Source organism: Bufo gargarizans, chromosome 2, assembly GCF_014858855.1.
Source record: "Bufo gargarizans isolate SCDJY-AF-19 chromosome 2, ASM1485885v1, whole genome shotgun sequence".
Taxonomy (NCBI): domain Eukaryota; kingdom Metazoa; phylum Chordata; class Amphibia; order Anura; family Bufonidae; genus Bufo; species Bufo gargarizans.
The window spans coordinates 339,013,894-339,035,422 of NC_058081.1; the positions used below are offsets into that span (position 1 = coordinate 339,013,894).

The 21,529-nt window shown below is 41.5% G+C and overlaps 1 protein-coding gene across 2 annotated transcripts in view; it reads left to right on the forward strand.

Moving 5' to 3' along the window:
• The window catches only part of LOC122925946, a 405,237-nt gene that overhangs the window by 279,563 nt on the left and 104,145 nt on the right, over positions 1-21,529 (forward strand). For both annotated transcript variants that reach the window (XM_044277293.1, XM_044277294.1), the window contains exons 11-12: positions 7,309-7,379; positions 8,648-8,758. In XM_044277293.1, coding sequence (XP_044133228.1) covers positions 7,309-7,379; positions 8,648-8,758 — 182 coding nt within the window. The remainder of the gene's footprint in view (positions 1-7,308; positions 7,380-8,647; positions 8,759-21,529) is intronic.

The window sequence follows — 21,529 nt, forward strand, 5'->3', positions numbered from 1 at the left end:
ACTCGTTTATGGCGATAGACTTTTCTGCCTGTGGAGAGGGTATATTGCTTCAGCTCCCACCACACATATAGGGATTGGCTGTCTGATTAAAAATATGCACCCTGCAGTGGTAACTGCAGTACCGATTGTGAGAGTTTTGCACACCTGTGGTCAATTTGGGAAAGACCGCAAAGTGTTTAGAGAGAGACTCAGAGACTACTCCTACCTCATTGCTGCTGCCTATACACAGCCATTGAGAAACGCAAGCTCCATAAAATACTTTAGAATTGTGGAACAGTGGAATTGAATATTCTGAATGTCATGCTTAAAATATGAATCTATATTAAATTATGTAATGTTTTAAAATTTCCATTAAAAAAGACCTCACACAGCAACATCAGCAAAATAAGATGAGACAAAAATACAGTGCGGCAAAAAATCACACAGTTACCATTGACGGAGACATGTCAGGTGCTCCAGAGTAAGAGACATTCTTTGTAGCTACTCTTTGCTACTACTAATAGGGGTCCAATATTCAGGACCCTCATCTATCTATTAAATCAGAATTCCATTATAGTTTTTATGAAACACGGTTTTCGAAACCATACAAACTCTTCAAAATGGTTATCCGAGTTATTCAAATAATTTACAAAAGATATATTTACCATCCCAAATTCCCTCTGTATCATGGCAGCTGCCTCACCCTCCCCTCTGGGGTTTGTTTTCCGGACTGCAGCAGTGATGTATCTGTATACTGCATGTGATAAGCCAATTAGCCAATCACTTGCCACATCGGTCTTATGCTCTATAATGCTGAGGCTGTGATTGGCTACAGTGGTCACATGTGGTATATAAGCACGTCATCAAAACATAACGTCATGCCTGGAGTGGCAGGGAAGAAAGAAGCAGCGGTAGTAGGACAGAGGGGTTCAGGATGGTATTATTTATTTTTTATTCTAATAAGTTCCCTACTGTTTTTTAAAAATTAACTCTGACAACCACTTTATGTCATAAGGAATAGGAACCAGCCTTTTTATCATTCTTAGTAGATGTTCATTATGGGTTTCATTTTATTGGGTCATTGAAGGGGAAACCTATTATAGAATTTTGAGTTAATAATGGGAGGTCCCTGTTCAAGAGCCTCATCTATTATCCAGAGTGGGGAGTAACCGCAAGCAGTGAATTGCTCTCTGGAGGACTTGGCTTGACAACCCATCTATTTCAAAGGAAATTGTGTAGTACTTATTTTCTCCTGTGATGGCGCTGCAGGGGCACTGAACACTTGCATTCGGTTGCCTGTTGTTTTTAGGGTACCAAACAGCAGGACAAAAAATTACATTTTGTTATAACAAAAACCCTTTAAATCCCTAGATCTTGTAGTCAGTATAGCTGATTTGTTAAATAATTTCTGCAACTGTCTATTTGCTTTACACTTGTCAGCGATATTTAATATAATGGTAATGGACTAAAAATATTTCTTCTTGTTTTCTACACTCTTTATAAATGTATATAATCTTTGCAGCATACATATTAGAGACAGTTTGATATTGATAAGTCATATCTATTATCTAGTATTTGGGTACATAGGCTTAGTATGCAGAATTTTAATGGTAACTAAAGAGCAATATTGATTTGTGTTCATTTTGACTATCCTTCTCATCAATATATGTATCTGGTTTGCCCAGCATAGGTTTTGGATGTGGACGGTCATGACATTGTTTGGCAGTTAGCTTGTATTAGTGGTTGGCATTGATCTCTTTAGCTTGAGGTTGGAACAGTGATGCTTACCAATAACTTAATCTGCTCTAACACTCACCAACCCTGTTATCAGCTTCTGACAGCTGCCTGTTTACAAGGATCTGGGTGCAAATAATACTTGAAGGCAGAAATATATTGTTTTATGTGCTTTTGTGCTTTTGTGCTTTGTTATCCTTAATGGGAATATTTAAATTTGGCACAATTTCATATAGTAAATTGTTTCCGTCACAAAATTGTATTCAACAAAGCGTGCCTTTTTTATTATTTAAAGAAATTACTGAATGTCACACAATTTTTTTTATTTGCTCTATATGTATATATATATATATATATACTGTATATCTATCTATCCTGCCTTGCATTATTAATTGTGGAAAGTAATTTGAGTAATTAGTACCCTCAAATGTGTAACAGATGAAATTACAATGTTAGGGCAGAATGCAGATCTTTGTGTTGGTGGATAGCGGCAGTCATCAAATGTAAGAATGTAATCAGATAAAGCTACTTGTTTGGTAGCAGTGTGCTAGCTTTGTTAGACTCCTAGACTCTTCAATAGGACAAATCTCTATCTTCATTTGTCACCCCAGTGCACCCTTTGTGTCTATAATTTCCCATTGGTATTACCCCGAGCTTGAAGTCGATAGATGACTAGCCTCTTGGCTTGCACTATTATTTCCATCAGGCTTGGTACATCTGCAAAAAATCTGTGAGGATTTGCGCATTAGCTGGAAATTTTGGGCCATCAGAGTGAGTTGATAAGGTCTGGTTCCTCAGAAACAAAAGCTTCCTTCCATAATATTGTCAGGTGTCACCTCCCATCAATTGATTTGATGTGACCCAAGTTTTAGCCAGCTGGAGTCCAAACAATCAAGATGAATGTAATGCCCTTGGAGACATTTTTATTAACTGGTCTCAGGGTAGAAATCTGTCTCTTTATCATGTATGTTAATTCATTTAAGCATCAGATACTATGATGCTTGCCTTCATTCAGAAAGTATAAAGGAGATCCATCCCACAGGCAGTGTGAAATATTGATTATTTATAGCCTTACATGCTCACTGCATACATTTATTTGAAATATGACTATTTATAGCCCCTTTTATACATCTTTTTGTAAGCAAAAACAAAGTAAAGCATTATGTAGCAGGTGTGGACCTACTGTGTGGCTGCATAGATTTCACTTGGGCCTACACCTTAGTTGCCACTGTGGTCTTCACCCTTTAATTCCTATACAGGGATCTGGTCTCTACATCAGGGCAACCACTAGGCTGCTACCTCTTGCAGTAATCTCTGTTCAGTGACAGCTGACCCAGGTGGGTCAAGAGACACCAGTGCATGGCTCAAAGAGAACAAGCAAAATTGTAGTCGTATAGACAAGCAGAAGTCAGGACAGGTAAAGTACATTCAATCCAGATAAAAGACATAAGGTTGGATCGGCAGCACAGGGTCAGTATGATAAACAGACCAAGGTCAGGACAGGTAGAACAGGCACAATACAGATAAATGAGCAGAAGTCAGGCACATGAGATAAGATGGTAACAAATGCCTTCAGAGAGCCTAGCGAGTTATGGACCTTATTTCTCAGGCATGCTCCCACAGGGAAGGTGTCTTAAATAACCTGGAAAGGCTAACCATAAACAGGGCCAGATTAGGACCTTTAAGAGCCAGAGGGTGTGCGTGTACCCTACGGGCAGACAGAGGCACTGGGGGTAAGGAGTCTGCAGCACTGGTGTGGAATGGATAGGCAGAATACTACTCTGGAGGTGGTGTCCGACGGGAAGGAGCAGAGGGATGTCGGAAAGCACAAATTACTGGGAACTGGAGTGGGGAGCATGGTGAGCATCATGACAACTGTGTCTGTGGGGAGATGCCGGTGGGCACGGACCTCCGTGTTACAAAAAAGGTTGCTCAAAGTGTGCAAAACTATGTCAGAAATATGTATAAAAAAGTATACTGTATGTTACAAACATAAGCAAGCGAAAATATACTTTAATTAGTAATTAATAATGTATGAGACTTTAATGTTGATGGCTGGTCCTTTAGAATAGGTCAGCTATATCAGATTGGTGGGGGTCCAGCTCCCAGCACTCCCACCAGTCATCTGTATAAAGGGACTTTAAGGCTACCTGCACATGTTGCGGTTTCTCGTGTAAAAAAAACACTGTGTAATGCAAAGTGTATGAGATTTCACAAATGTCATGTACACTTTGCCTTTTTATTCCATACAGAAACCCACCTGCCATGTGGAGAGTGTGGAGCATTTCTGGCAAGTATGTGTTTGGATCCAAAAAGGGGCAGAAGTATAAACAGCAGGAAGCTACCATATCTAACCTAGCCTTTATCTTCTCTGATATGTCGGCTCCACCTTGAGGGAGTATTTACCAGTCTGTGTTCTGGATCTATTATCTGTAAATAATAATGCGGGTTTAACTGACCTGTAATCACAGCATCATGTGCTGGGGTCAGTTAGACCCCAAGCTGGGCCATGACAAGAGAGTAATATGGATGGAATATGCCTATGTGAACAGCCTCTTAGTTTTGGCTAAAAACAACCCGAATGAAAAACAAAAATGCCTCAAAACTGCACTGTGTGAATGAAGTTTAAAGTAAACCCTTTTAGCTCACCGCACCGCACCTTTTTCTTCTTTTAACAGAATTTCTTTGAAGTTTTCATCGGGATCAGATTTTACAGCTGCCTTTTCAGGCTCAGCATTTTTGCTGGTATACATTACATTGTTTTACTATTTTGTAAAACATCACTTTTTATTTCATTTTTTTTTTTCTTTATTGTGAATGAAAAAGCTTTGCGGTCATCTACCTTTTGTGCTCTATTTTTCCAGTATTTGTACCTCTGATATGAACTCAGCACCTGCAAGCTGCTTGCTCATGTTACCCTGCATACTTTTTGACATCTAAAACAATCTTACCAGGTTTCTGATGCACCTGCTTCTCAGCGGCTAATTTACTTGGCACACGGAGGTATTTTCTTCACGTTAAGTATTTGTAGTTTGGCATTGACAGCCAGTGACAAACCCGTGGCTGTGATCAAGTTTAAGAAACATGAGTATCAATGTTAGAGAGCTGGCAAATCAGATTTTGGCAATGGCTGTGATTCATGCTTTAGATCATATGCAATAGATGGAGCATTTCAAGCAACCTATATTTAGTCATCTTGCCAGGGATATAATCTTTTGAAGGGATTATGTCAAACTCTGAGAATGGCCATTTTCAGATGAGCATGTTCAGTGCATGAAACCTTCTCCATGTGGGAGCGTGATTTCCTATAGTGAACTCTGCCCCTTTGACCGAACCTAACAGCATTATAATCAGGAGCATATTAGCTATAAAACTTACAGGGAAACTTCCTGGTGGGCTAATGCCCAGGGGGCCGCTCGGGCCCTTCTCATGGCCGCCAGCCAGATAAGTAATGACCTGATGCTCCCAAAGTTAAAGGGGTTGTCCCACGAAAAATATTCTGTGGTTTTCAAACCAGCACCTGGATCTGAATACTTTTGTAACTGCATGTAATTCAAAATTTAATAAAGCCACTGAGTTATTCAATAAAATGTATATGTATAGCGCCACCTGCTGTTTGCTCTTTTTCCAATTTCTCTGTCCTGCTCACTGACATTAACATATAATGGTGCCGCCGATTACACGATGAGCGAGTGAAATGCTCGTTCATCTGCTAATAGGATTGTTCATGCAGTCACCTAAATCATCGTTTGTCGCTAGAAAATCTTGCTGTCTAAACATGCTGCTAGCAAACAATGATTCTGTATGAGGACGAGCGATGGCATTATCAGTCACTCCTCCCTATACTGTGGAGGATATTGCTGAACGCTTCCTTCCCGATAATCGTCTGCTAAATTGTGCAGTGTACAGGGCCTTAAGCGATCTCCTCCGCAATATGGGGAGGAGCGATCACTAATGCTATCGATTGTCCACATACAGAGACATTGTTTGCCGGCAGGGTTTTTAGACAGAATGATTTGCTGGCGGCAAATGATGATTTAGGTGTCTGCACAAATGATCTTATTACCCATTGAACAAGCGTACTTTTGTTAGTGATTACCTGGCAAATGCTCGGCCAGTGTCAAGGGGCCTTCAAGAAGGTCTCAGAATTGCTTCAGTTGGAATCACTAAGGTCTGTTATAAGGGCATTGTATAGCATGGTGTAAGGAGTGCATTTTGATATTAGGGCACCGTATAGTATTAGATACTATTATATAGCTTTGGAACCATGGGTACTACTTGGCTTTGACCACTGTGGTGACATTATTTTTACACATTCTATGGTGCTATTAGTTGTACATCATATGGTACTGTTTGTAATTTATTCTTTTAATGGACTATTGTTATGGTTGTGCTGCTTTTTGCTGTAATTTGTATCACCTATAGCCTCCCAACTCTTACCAGAAGATGTCGGGAAGGTAAGGATCAGGCAAGTTGGACTGTAAAGGGTTTATTAGACATCCCGATCAGGTCGAGAGGAAAGTGTTCCCTTCCGGCAATTGCCTGGTCTCTTGCTGAAAAGACTGCTGCTATTACATGCAGTGATCTCCTCAGCAACATGGGAAGGAGCGAACGCTATGCCATCGCTCGTCCACATGCTGTACAATGGTTTTCCTGGCAGCAGATCGTTATTAGGCAGCATGATTTCCTGCTGGCAAATCCTGATCTTTTAGCATGCTAAAAGATCTGAATTGCTCAATGAACGATCATTTGCTTGTTCATTATGCAATCGTCAGCAGTATTACACTGCAAGATGATCGCTAACGAGCGTTCATATAAGCGATCATCGGGCAGAAAATCTGACCATCTGATACACCCTTAACTGCCCGATGCTTTTTGTTTCTGAGAGATGAGCCACTGTCCGAGGAGACTGCCCCCCCCCCCAACTAACAACACATGCTTGCTTGACCGAGCAGAACAGGCATGTGTATGAGGGATTGGAAGTGATAGCTTTTGGCCCAGTCATATGTATATGGCCAGCTTACGTATAGTGTGCATCAACTGAATAACCATATTCTGACAGAATTTATTGTTTTTAGTCTTGCATTTCAAGTAATTTATTTTGATTAATCCGGTTGCTCTTCCCTACTTATTAAAATCTATTTCTTTATTTCTAGCATTTTAATGTTTGCCACCTATTAAAGTAGAATACAAATTATTTTAACTTGGCAAAACAATCTGAAAGTTGTCACCCAAAGGCTTAAACTCACTAGCATTTAGTCTAATGGTTTACACTTTATTTTACATTAACACAGCAGGCAAAAAAGGAGAAAAAAATCAGCTTCCCTGTATCTCAGAAGGCTTTTTATGAGTCTTACATGCTCAGCATCTTTTTAGCTAAATTGACTTGGTGCCCTCCGCCAGGTGAAAAGGCTTCCTTACAAACCAAAATTAAAATTATGCCCAAAAGGGGCAGTAATTCCCCATTACAGTCTGAATTGCTGTCCTTATAATGAACTCTGTAATGCAAAAGGATGTCTTTATGTAAAACAAAATGCAAGTGGAAAAAAGGCTTCCTTCATTGGTTATTGCATACTTTTTTGTCCTCTTTTTTAGTCGACTTTTTGGCAAAATACTGCATCTTCAGCCAGGAGAAGTTGGCTGAGTATAAAAGGGCTTTTGAAGCGGTAAGTGTAAATTCAGTCTCCTTTTCTTTCCCTTTTCTCTCCCCTCCCCCTTCACTCCTCCTATGTCTGTAGACAGTTAAGCAGAAATAATAAGCACCGCTGCTTGTGGTACACGTCCCATGAATTACTTGAACATCAAATGTAACTTTAGAATGGAGGCACGCTTTATTCTTTTTAGAACTGTTCCCCAATCCATTCTTTATTTACATGTCGTGAGCCTGAGCGATGCACATCCATTTAGAACACACACACAAAAAAGAAGAGGCCATTAAACAAATTAAAAGGAGTGGGGATGACTAATACAGTACTCTTGGAATCTGCAATTTGATTAGTCTGTATTTAATACACAATAGCTGTGCTGAAACAGGGGGGTAGTCTCAACCGCTCTTTAATAACCTTCTACAATTAAATTATGGTAATAAATTTACTATACCTTGGTGGAAGGTATCCGATGTACAGTACCATAAGAGTATTTTCAGATTTGAAATATGCCGTTTAAATAGAAATTCCACTCTTGTGAAGTTTTCTGTAATTGGCTTCTTTATTTGGGTATATAAAATTGTATTTGGGTGTGCAGTAAGAGCACCCAGTAAAAGGCCCATCATAAGCCCAATCATGGCACTAACAGAAAGGGTGAATAGTATATGCAAAACAGCATTACCCTCTGATTAGTCTACCTACACCAATTTGGAACCGGTCAGTTGATCCCTCATGTGAGAGGGATGTACTGTCTGGTACGGAACTCCTAAATTGTTACCACTAAACCTGGACCAATGATTTTCCTCAAGTAATGCGACCCCTATTTGCACAAAATTGTGGCAAAAACATTTTGGGAGCTGAACTGCTGTAACCCAGCATGGCCTCTACAAAGAAGTGGGTGGAGTGGTCTGCTTCTGGCTCTGTCCACTGTGTTGTTGCTGGTGCTGGTGGCTGCTGAGAGCAGTTGATCGATGGAAGTGCCTGATGTCAGACCCACACCCATCTGATATTAATGACCTAAGAACAGGCCATCAATATCTAGAGTCTGGAGAACTGGACAACCCCTCCAGCCATATTAAATTTCCATGTGGCAACCTAACTAAAAGTACCAAACATCAGGTCCCTCATAGAGATCTTTGCCTGGTGTGTACATTGTAACCATTACTATTTTATGGAACAAATGAATCTGAAGGTGGTGATATTGATTTTTCTTTTCCAAGGATGCTCTGGTAATAATTTAAGAATTTATGTATGAACATATGAATGACTACTGCATGCTTTTATTTAAGGTGGATACTGATGAAGATGGATACTTGGATTGTCTGCAAGTCCTTATGGCATTGAAAGAAATTGTTCCAGGAAATGCCCTAAGCGATGCTGAGGAGTTCTATGTGTACCGGGTAAGATACTCTAAGGATAAAATATGAGAGAAAGAGGAAGACAAGGAAGGAAGAGTGGAATGAAGAGATTAGGGAGGGAGTTAAAGAGTGAATAAGGAAAGAAATAAAGAAAAGATGGAGGCAAGGAAAATGAGAAAGAGAGGATGGAAGTAGGGAGGGCAGGTCATAAAGAAAGATATGGGAGGGAAGGAAGAAAGGAAGGATTTATAAATAGAAAAAAGAATGAAAGGGAGAGATGGAAGGAGGGAGAAAAGGAAAAATGTAAAGGATGGAAGGAATAGAACGATAGAAGGGTAGAAGAAAACAAGAGATGTAAGGGATAGAAGAAGGGAGGGAAAAAAATTAAGAATGTAGGGGGGGAAGGTATTAAAGATGTAGAGGATCAGGAGAAGGAAGGAGTTAAGAGTTAAGCTGGCCATATAAATTAGATTAATGTTGACTGAACCCGCCATTTTGACTGGATGGGATGATCATCTAATGTTTATTAAAGCCTCTTGACTCTCTCCCAATAGCTGATGTCAGGTAAGGAAAGTATCAGGCACATGGAATTAAACATGCCCAATCCTTCTGTTCCTGGGAGAAATAATCCACCGCCATACGTGTATGGGGATGTGGGGAGAGATAACTGTTCACCAATAGAGTGCTGTTGCATGCCTCCTTTAAATTGCAGCCCTTTTTAAAGTGAGGTATTGGTCTGCCTAGTGAGGGTTGAATGATCTAATAAGAGCATGTATGGTTCCTCTATTCACTCTACTTCAGAGTGCTGGCTGTTGTGTGCTACCTTCATGCTGCAAGGAGTTCAGCATATTCAACTCAGTTTGTCTTTGAATAGGAGACCTTGATCCTAGTAACTGTAATATTCTTATCCCTTAAAGAGGTTGTCTAATCTCAGACAATGGGGGTATATCAGTAGGATATGCCCCCATTGTCTGATAGGTACGGGTCCAACTGGGGACCCGCACCTTTATAAAGAATGGAGCCCCAAAAGTGGTGGAGGGCATGTGCAGCCACTCTCCATTCATTTCTATGGGGCCGTCGAAAATAGCCTAGCGATATGCCCCCATTTCTGAGATGTGACAACCCCTTTAACCGGCGGGTGGTGATCGGGACAAGGTGCCTGCTCAAATCATTGAGCAGGCACCTTGTATAAATGCACGGGGGGTCCAGTGACCCCCCCCCCCCCCCGTGTCGGCGATCCCTGCAAGACCTGCGGTTTGCGGCTTTTACATGCGGCGGCGGTTGCGGGTGGCGGTGCCATCGGGTCCCCGTGGGGCTGTAGGGGGGACCCCATCGCATGGAAGTCTGAGCGATGCCTAAGGAAGGCATTGCGCTGCCTTCTGGTGACGAGCCTATGAGATCCAGCCCCCTGGATCTCTCAGGCCGGAAGCTGAATGAGTAATACTCACTGTATTACTCATACAGCCAATGCATTCCAATACAGAAGTATTGGAATGCATTGTAAAGGATTAGACCCCAAAAAGTTGAAGTCCCAAAGTGGGACAAAAAATAAAGTGAAAAAATAAAGTTTTCCCCCAAGAAAATTAAAAGTTTCAAGTAAAAATAAAGAAAAACGTCATTTTCCCCAAATAAAGTAAAAAAAATTGGTTTAGGTATCTCTGTGTCCGTATCGACCGGCTCTATAAACATATCACATGACCTAAAAAACACCGTAAAAATAAAAAATAAAAACTGTGCTAAATAAACCATTTTTTTGTCACCTTACATCAAAAAAAGCAGCAAGCGATCAAAAAGGCGTACGCCCACCAAAATAGTACCAATCTAACCTTAACCTCATCCCACAAAAAATTCGAGACAATCTTTCAAAATATAAAAAAACTATGGCTCAATAAAAATAAAAAAGCTGTTATTGTGTAAAACTTACATAAATAAATAAAACATAGAAACATAGAAACATAGAATGTGTCGGCAGATAAGAACCATTTGGCCCATCTAGTCTGCCCAATATATCTGAATCCTATGAATAGCCCCGGCCCTATCTTATATGAAGGATGGCCTTATGCCTATCCCATGCATGCTTAAACTCCTTCACTGTATTTGCAGCTACCACTTCTGCAGGAAGGCTATTCCATGCATCCACTACCCTCTCAGTAAAGTAATACTTCCTTATATTACTTTTAAACCTTTGCCCCTCTAATTTAAAACTGTGTCCTCTTGTGGTAGTTTTTCTTCTTTTAAATATGCTCTCCTCCTTTACCGAGTTGATTCCCTTTATGTATTTAAAAGTTTCTATCATATCCCCTCGGTCTCTTCTTTCTTCCAAGCTATACATATTAAGGTCTTTTAACCTTTCCTGGTAAGTTTTATCCTGCAATCCATGGACCAGTTTAGTAGCTCTTCTCTGAACTCTCTCTAGAGTATCTATATCCTTCTGGAGATATGGCCTCCAGTACTGCGCACAATACTCCAAGTGAGGTCTCACCAGTGTTCTGTACAGCGGCATAAGCACTTCACTCTTTCTACTGCTTATACCTCTCCCTATACATCCAAGCATTCTGCTTGCATTTCGTGCTGCTTTATTACATTGTCTTCCCACCTTTAAGTCTTCTGAAATAATTACTCCTAAATCCCTTTCCTCAGATACTGAGGTCAGGACTGTGTCGAATATTCTATATTCTGCCCTTGGGTTTTTACGCCCCAGGTGCATTATCTTGCACTTATCCACATTAAATTTCAGTTGCCAGAGTTCTGACCATTCTTCTAGTTTTCCTAAGTCCTTTTCCATTTGGCGTTTCCCTCCAGGAACATCAACCCTGTTACATATCTTTGTGTCATCAGCAAAAAGACAAACCTTACCATCGAGGCCTTTTGCAATATCACTTATGAAGATATTAAACAAAATTGGTCCCAGTACAGATCCCTGTGGAACCCCACTGGTAACATGACCTTGTTTTGAATGTTCTCCATTGACTACAACCCTCTGTTGCCTGTCACTCAGCCACTGCCTAATCCACTCAACAATATGGGAGTCCATGCTCAATGACTGCAGTTTATTGATAAGTCTTCTATGTGGGACAGTGTCAAAAGCCTTACTAAAATCTAGATATGCGATGTCTACTGCACCTCCACCGTCTATTATTTTAGTCACCCAGTCAAAAAAATCTATAAGATTTGTTTGACATGATCTCCCTGAAGTAAACCCATGCTGTTTTTCATCTTGCAATCCATGGGATTTTAGATGTTCCACAATCCTATCCTTTAATAGGGTTTCCATTAATTTGCCTACTATTGATGTCAGACTCACTGGTCTATAGTTGCTCGATTCCTCCCTACTACCTTTCTTGTGAATGGGCACGACATTTGCCAATTTCCAATCTTCCGGGATGACTCCTGTTACTAATGATTGGTTAAATAAATCTGTTAACGGTTTTGCCAGCTCACCACTAAGCTCTTTTAATAATTTTGGGTGTATCTCATCAGGCCCCTGTGATTTATTTGTCTTCACTTTAGACAGCAAACTTAGAACATCTTCCTCTGTAAAGACACATGCATCAAACGATTTATTAGTCATCCTTTCTAGTGGAGGTCCTTCTCCTTCTTTTTCTTTTGTAAAAACTGAACAGAAGTATTCATTAAGGCAGTCGGCTAGCCCTTTATTCTCTTCTACATACCTTCCGTCCTTTGTTTTTAATTTAGTTATTCCTTGTTTTAATTTCCTTTTTCATTTATATATCTGAAGAATGTCTTATCCCCTTTTTTCATAGACTGAGCTAGTTTTTCTTCTGCCTGCGCTTTAGAAGTTCTTATAACTTGCTTGGCCTCTTTCTGCCTAATCTTGTAGATTTCCTTATCTTCATTGCTCTGGGTTTTTTTATAATTACAAAATGCTAGCTTTTTATTTTTAATGATTTGGGCCACTTCTGCCGAGTACCACAGTGGTCTCTTCCTTTTTTTGCTTTTACTGACAAGTCTAATTGAATTTTCTGTTGCCTTCAATAATGCACCTTTTAAGTAGTCCCATTTCTCCTGGACTCCATGTAATCCGTTCCAGTCTGATAAGGACTCATTTATGACTAATTTCATTTTTGAAAAGTCTGTTTTTCTAAAATCTAAAACTATACATATTAGGTATCGCCGCGTCCATATCGACCGGCTCCTCAGATGGGGGGGTATGTGATAAAAAATAAAAACTGTGCTAAATAAACCATTTTTTGTCACCTTACATCACAAAAAGTGTAATAGCAAGCGATTAAAAAGTCACACGCGCCCCAAAATAGTGCCAATCAAACCATCATCTCATCCCGCAAAAATCATACCCTACCCAAGATAATCGCCTAAAAACTGAAAAAACTATGGCTCTTAGACTATGGAAACACTAAAACATGATTTTTTTGGTTTCAAAAATGAAATCATTGTGTAAAACTTACATAAATAAAAAAAAGTATACATATTAGGTATAGCCACGTCCGTATCGACCGGCTCTTCTATAAAAATATCACATGACCTAACCCCTCAAGTGAACACCGTAAAAAAATAAAAAAGGTGTAAAAAAAGCAATTTTTTGTCATCTTACATCACAAAAAGTATAATAGCAAGCGATCAAAAAGTCATATGCACCCCAAAATGTCTCATCAAACCGTCATCTCATCCCGTAAAAAATGAGACCCTACCTAAGATAATCGCCCAAAAACTGAAAAAACTATGACTTTCAGACTATGGAGACACTAAGGCCCCTTTCACACGGGCGAGTATTCCGTGCGGATGCGATGCGTGAGTTGAACGCATTGCACCAGCACTGAATCCTGACCCATTCATTTCTATGGGGCTGTGCACACGAGCGGTGATTTTCACGCATCACTTGTGCGTTGCGTGAAAATCGCAGCATGTTCTATATTCTGCATTTTTCATGCAACGCAGGTCCCATAGAAGTGAATGGGGTTGCGTGAAAATCGATTTTCACGCACGTTTGCTAGGAGACGATCGGGATGGAGACCCGATCATTATTATTTTCCCTTATAATATGGTTATAAGGGAAAATAATAGCATTCTGAATACAGAATGCATAGTACAATAGCGCTGGAGGGGTTAAAAAAATTAAAAAATTTAACTCACCTTAATCCACTTGATCGTGCAGCCCGGCTTCTCTTTTGTCTTCTTATTTGCTGTGTGCAGGAAAAGGACCTGTGGTGACGTCACTCCGGTCATCACGTGGTCCGTCACATGATCTTTTACCATGGTGATGGATCATGTGATGACCGGAGTGACGTCACCACAGGTCCTTTTCCTGCACACAGCAAAAAAGAAGACAGAAGAGAAGCCGGGCTGCGCGATCAAGTGAATTAAAGTGAGTTTAATTTTATTTATTTTTAAACCCCTCCAGCGCGATTGTACTATGCATTCTGTATTCAGAATGCTATTATTTTCCCATGTTATAAGGGAAAATAATACAATCTACAGAACACGATCCCAAGCCCGAACTTCTAGTACCAACAAAACTTCCACCCTATCCCGTAGTTTCTAAAATGGGGTCACTTTTTTGAGTTTCTACTCTAGGGGTGCATCAGGGGGGCTTCAAATGGGACATGGTGTCAAAAAACCATTCCAGCAAAATCTGCTTTCCAAAAACCGTATGGCATTCCTTTCCTTCTGCGCCCTGCCGTGTGCCCGTACAGCGGTTTACGACCACATATGGGGTGTTTCTGTAAACTACAGAATCAGGGCCATAAATATTGAGTTTTGTTTGGCTGTTAACCCTTGCTTTGTAACTGGAAAAAAAATATTAAAATGGAAAATCTGCCCAAAAAGTGAAATTTTGCAATTGTATCTCTATTTTTCATAAATTCTTGTGGAACAACTAAAGGGTTAACGACGTTTGTAAAATCAGTTTTGAATACCTTGAGGGGTGTAGTTTCTTACATGGGGTCACTTTTATGGAGTTTCTACTCTAGGGGTGCATCGGGGGGCTTCAAATGGGACATGGTGTCAAAAAAAACAGTCCAGCAAAATTTGCCTTCCAAAAACCGTATGGCATTCCTTTCCTTCTGCGCCCTGCCGTGTGCCCGTACAGCAGTTTACAACCACATATGGGGTGTTTCTGTAAAACTTCCACCCTATCCCGTAGTTTCTAAAATGGGGTCACTTTTTTGAGTTTCTACTCTAGGGGTGCATCGGGGGGCTTCAAATGGGACATGGTGTCAAAAAAAACAGTCCAGCAAAATTTGCCTTCCAAAAACCGTATGGCATTCCTTTCCTTCTGCGCCCTGCCGTGTGCCCGTACAGCAGTTTACAACCACATATGGGGTGTTTCTGTAAACTACAGAATCAGGGCCATAAATATTGAGTTTTGTTTTCCTGTTAACCCTTGCTTTGTAACTGGAGAAAAAATATTAAGATGGAAAATCTGCCCAAAAAGTGACATTTTGAAATTGTATCTCTATTTTTCTTAACTTCTTTTTACCAGTGTCATGAAGTACAATATGTGACGAAAAAACAATCTCAGAATGGCCTTGATAAGTCAAAGCGGTTTAAAGTTATCACCACTTAAAGTGACACTGGTCAGATTTGCAAAAAATGGCCTGGTCCTTAAAGGGGTTCTGCACTTTAATTTTACTGATGATCTATCTTCCTCAGGATAGATCATCAGCTTCTGATCGGCGGGGGTCCGACACCCGGGACCCCCGCCGATCAGCTGTTTGAGAAGGCAGCAGCGCTCCAGCAGCGCCGTGGCCTTCTCACTGTTTACCGCTGGGCCGCCGGCCCACTGACGTCACGACTAGTATCAACTAGCGTGGGCGGGGCTAAGCTCTGTTCACTCGAATGGAGCTTAGCCGCGCCCACGCTAGTTGATACTAGTCGTGACGTCAGTGGGCCAGCGTCCCGGCGGTAAACAGTGAGAAGGCCGCGGTGCTGCTGGAGCGCCGCTGCCTTCTCAAACAGCTGATCGGCGGGGGTCCCGAGTGTCGGATCCCCGCCGATCAGAAGCTGATGATCTATCCAGAGGATAGATCATCAGTTAAATGAAAGTGCAGAACCCCTTTAAGGTGAAATAAGGCTGTGTCCTTAAGAAGTTAATGACTCAACACCATTAATCTAGTAAACTTACTTTCATTTGGGAGGCTAAGTTATGCTCCTCAACACTGAAATTACATCACCAAGGAGGACAAGTATCTTTATACAAATCAAGGAAGTAGCAGGTGTCGCTAAGATCTGCAAATTAACAAATTTTAAACACCTAGCTCTGATCTGTGGCATGTGGGAGAAGCATAAAAGACACATTAAACCTCAAAAATTGTATCAAGTCTTGTGCAATGCTTCCTGTTCGTCAACGTGCCCGTTATCGCCAGTAGTTGCAAACTGAGAGAGACAGAATCCTTGAACTGCGAGACCTTGGTTTATCACTCCAGCAGATTGCTATGCACCTAGGCCGACATGTCAGCACTATTTAATGTTGCGTGTCCGAATGGTTGGGAGAACAATGATAAATTGGAATGACATAAAGAGGTGCACAGAGGCAAACCTCAGCACGGACAGATCATCTGATTAGATGAATTAAGTGTAGTGATCCATTCTGTACTGCAAAAGAACATCACATCCTAAGCCTAGGGTGGCAAACAGTGTGTATCTAAACCATCAGAAGGTGGCTGCATAACATTGGGCTATGAGCCAGATGTCCATCTAATGGTGTTCATTGACACCGGTGCTGTCAATGGTGCACAGCAAGACAGCAATGGAGACTGGAATGGAGGTCTATCCTTTTCAGAGATGAGCAATGCCATGAAAAGGCCTTCACAAGGGAATGTCACACCCGGGTGATACAGTTGAATACTGTGGCGAGGGCTGCAGTATTTTGTGCTGCACTGTGATATTAGGTTCTTCTAGGGCAGTATTTTATGCTGCACTACGGTATTGTCTTCTGTCAATTTGGACCTGTGTACAACCTGGGGCTAGGCTTTTTCCAGGGCCACTTCAATTTTCAATCTGCTACTTGCCTGGCTAGAAGATGGCCTTTTATTTACAGTAGCTTACTGGACTAAACCCCTATAACTCTGTGTTCTCGCTTTGACTTAACGATTAGAATGGCACAAACTTATATAAAACTGAAACTTAAAGCAAGATCAAACTGCGTGGTTGGCATTGTACTCCATGTGAGCTAAAAAAATCAATCTAAAAATCTATTGCTTTTTATTAAAAATATAGAGTCATTTTCTCTGTACAGAGCTGATATGCTCTACTAGCAGCATCTGAATTTTTTCTCTGCCCTGTCAGACTGGGAGCAAGACTCAATCCTTATCTTACTATAAAAATGTGGATTAAATAAGTGTTTATGACATCTTATTAATTTAGAGATAAGGGTCATTAGATGACCAGCACAAAGTCAAAGTCACGCTAGGATGCACACAGCTTGAAAAACAGTTAACCTTTTGTGACAGAAAAGCTCAATATTTTTATTAAAGACCAACTGAAAAAATGTTTTTTAGCCCCAAATGAGTAAAATGCAATCATAAAAAATGTTCCCAAAGGTGTACATAGCCTTTAAAGATAACCTGTCACCAGGAAACATGTATTAGAAGAGAAGAAGCTGAGCAGATTGCTATATAGTTTTGTGGAAAAAGATTCAGCAAAACTGGTCATTTATTAATTTAAACCTCTCTTTTTATACTGAGGACTCATGTGGGTGGTGCGACTCAGTAATGGACAATTAACTCTTTATCACTAAGCATACAGGAACGGCTGTCAGTGAGTAAGACCGCCCACATGACTGCTAGGCATAAAAAGAGCATAGGTTTCATTGTGTGCAAGTGCACGCAACTACATTTTGATAATATAATTTTTATTGATGGTTCCCAAACCGATATAGAAGATCCCAGTGCTTGTTAGCATCTTTCTTCTCATGAACGCATCTTCACAAGATACTCATGCACTGTATTGTCTTTGGTAATGAGGAGCTCTGTTCCCATTCATATTTCCAACAGTACTTCGGTCCAACAGTACTTTGGCTCCTTCTCTCCATGCTTTCAGTATCAGCCATATGATCTATAACTTTGGTATGTATGATAAGCACATGAATAGGAGGGAAGAAAAATAGGTAGCCAATGTTAATTCCAGCGGTATTAACCTAATTGTTTTGGGCAGTGAGTGTGGACCCACTGTACCAACCAACCAGTTTGACTTTGAACTAGTCTTGGCGGTCCGTTATTTTCACTCTCTATACAGGAATCTGACATTTTATGCACAGGAACCACCAGACTGCTACGTCTTTGAATAGGAGAACTGATCAGCTCATAAGTCAAATGGCTGAACACAAAGCAAAAGGGGAACTAACCCTTGTAATGCTGCAGAGTAAGGTTGAATGAATAGACGCTCAGAAAGAGACCTGGCAGTCAGGATGCAGCTTGCAGCATGGACACAGGAGTCTGAGGGCTGGCCTCAGGCAGAAGCTAGCTAAGTGATGCAGCACATGTGTCTGCCCCAGATCGCGGGTGTGGAGCATCGCCATGACACTGATCCACCACAAAACAATAAAGTGCATCCTTTACCTACTGTATATAGCACAACTTTTGACGTTGTTCTCATCTGCTGAAGGGATACCTCAGCCCCCTGCCCCCAAACTACCAATACTTGAACGTCTCGCACAAATCAGATACTGAGTTCACAGCAGCAGCATCCACACCTTAATCACAAGGGAAGAAGTACCAAAAAAGTAAGAATGTGCATAACTGTTTATTTAGATACCATAAAAATGTACAGCTCAATGCATTTCAGGGGAACTTTTTAAATACAACTCCAATTTAGTGAATACCCGGTATTATAGCTCACTGGAAGTGCCTCATCTGCATGACTGGAATTGAAGCATCTAGAAACACTGTGCTTCGGATATTGATATTGGACCTATGTTTGTTTATCCCTCCTCAGAGGCTTTGTTGTTCGACCTCTATACCACATGTTTCAAGGGCAACTCAATAAGTAGATTACATTTTTACTACTACTACTACAATTCATATAGGATTTAATATACACTGTACCATATGTGGCCAAATTTTGTGCAATGCTCCCGAAGAAAAGGGGGGGGGGGGGGGGGGTTTCCCTGAAAAGTGTTCTATACATTTTTATGGCATTCAAATAAACAGTTATCCCTATTGGTTTGAAACTATCTTGGCTTTTTCAACATATTTTGGCAGGGTCAGCAGCTGGTGGACACAGGCATTGAATGGGGCAGCCTCAGTGCTCAAACAGCCAATGACGCGCACTCACGTGACGCGCGACGCAACATGTGATGCCTCTTCATCACAATGCGACCGCGTCCCGTGCGCGCATGCGCGGACTAAATCTCCGCCCCCCTTCACTTCAAAACAGCATCAGCGCCTCACATAGCGCTGCCAGACGCCACAGACCCGGCCTCACATTAACTGTTTGATGCGGGCCCAGCCAGAAGGTTGCCATACGCACCCCAGGCTGCATGTAAGTAACGGCACTCTCAGTTATTTGTATATCTAGATGCATATTAGTGTACTGCCTGCCGGCCCTTACCTGTGTTAGGGGATCGGCAAGTTTCTCCATCATTAGAGACGTGTCTAGCGGGCGTTCCCTTGTTTGTTTCTGTGTTACAGGTACACCTGGACCCTTTTTTTGCCATACGCATTCTGGGTATATAGTTACCTCACCGCACATCAATTAGTGGTTAGAGCGAGTCTGCGCTTTTTTCACCTCAACTGCCTATCATTATCCTTTATACTAGATGCAGTTGAGGCTAACCCTAGTGTTAATACACCATGTACCACGAGTGGTTTAACTTAGTTTGCCCTTTCTATCACGCCCAGCAATAACCTTGCCACCGTGCTACTAAGGACAACTACCACTTGCACTAAACCCCCGTCCCCTGATGATTCGAGGGGTTTATTATAATTACTTTACAGTATGTTCTACTGAAGAAACGCGTAGGGACAGGTAAACATACCCAACTCTTGGTACCCACGTTTCTCATTTTTTCACTTTACTAGGTGTCCTCCTCATCACCCCGGCAGGGTCTTACAGGGACCTTAGACCAGGGCGAGGTTCCGGACGGGACCACCCCTTGCGGGGCACGGATCCCGTGTTAGGGTATCAGGGTCATATTAGGCCAAGTAGGGTGCAACAGGGATAGATCTACTCCCTGCGGTACTCCACAAACACATGACCCTGTCCAAGACAACCTAATTCCGAAGGACACCGCTTAAGGCGCTGAGAAAGGACCATCACTTCCGGTGACCTCTTGAGCTTGCTGAATAAACGCGCCTATCAACTTGGTTCCGGTAAGACCCACCCATTGTCTTCTTACCAATATTAGGCATTGTCCTGGTGTCCCTATCCCGGAACTCAGGACATTTTTGTTTATTCTCACCACCAAGTGTGATTCCCCTTGACCCTTGGGGCTCACTCTACGTCAATAAGGGTCAGCCCGAGGGGCCTCATCTACCGCAATCCGCCTATTCGGCGGCTCACGCGTAAGTGGGGTCCCACGCGTGTCTGTCTGTTTTTGTTTGTAAGGGGTTTACATGTGTTTTTTAGTCGTACCATTAAAATTTGAATATTTTAGAACGTTACTGCCCCTTTAATTTTCAAATAATACGTTTCTCAGAAGTATCCTGGTGAGAGGTGCGGATGCACCATTCTCCCTTGAAGGGACAACCCTTCCCCTTTTTTGTATTTTCAGGGTCAGCAACACCATAGTGCAGCACAAACTACTGTCCCAGCAGAACAAAATACCACAGTGCAGCGCAATACACTGCCTCAGAAGCTGTGGTGGCCATCAATAGCTGCATTGTTCTATCTTCCTCTCCCTCCTCCTATTGTCTCTAATAAAGATATAGAGCAGGGATCTTAGGAGGTAAGGTCCAGGCCACAGCACCAAGCTAGTCCTATCTTTAGCATGCTGCCTGAACTTTCCCTATATTAACCCCATAAGTACGATCCCTAAGTGGCCTCCTTCAGAGCAGGCCATAAGCCTTTTCTAGCCTGCAGCCTGAGATGCCTGTGTACCTGCACCATTTGTACACTGGCTAATATACAGGCCTGTGGCCTATGATGGTGAACAGCAGGGCAGATTGCCATGGGCTCACAGGCCCACCTCAGTATTCATCTGTATCACCTTCCTGAGGAGGGCGATACAATTCAGGAATTCTAGAGCTGCTGGAAAGGTACATACCTGATGCTCCCAATGTTAATTACTGCTGAGGGCATAAGATCATTATGTACCCATCCAGAGGCATGGAGGATGGCTAGCATCGGAAATGAGTGTATTTCAGGAAATTTGATTCAGGGTGTCCGATTCTTTTTTCACCCAAATCATTTAGATCCTTATCGAAAGAATGCCCTGAAAAACTGTGAATGACATTCTGGTATTTTCTGTCTAACTTGCTCTCTCTCTACAAAAATTCTCCCGAATCCATATTTTTGGAGCAATTTGGGTCAAGTTTTGATTCTTCGGAATCATTTTTGCTCATCTCTACACATCAATGGCAAATATTCATTAGTTAGTAGACACCAGCAGAGCTTTCACATGTGCAGGTTTTCTGCTTCTCTCTTAGGTACACAGTGGCAAAGAGCCAAAAGCACCCACCGCATGTTATAATGGGCATGTAAAGCAATCCTTCTGGTATCTTAATTCTTAATGATCCTGTAATGGCAAAGGCTGGATTCTATTCAGACATCAAACAGATATCATATTACCATAACTTGGTTTAATTTGAGTTTGTTAAGATAGAAGCTAAACTAATTGGGAGGTAATCGCACTATAACATTGGACCAACTTTGTATGTTATGGGCCAGCGTTCATAT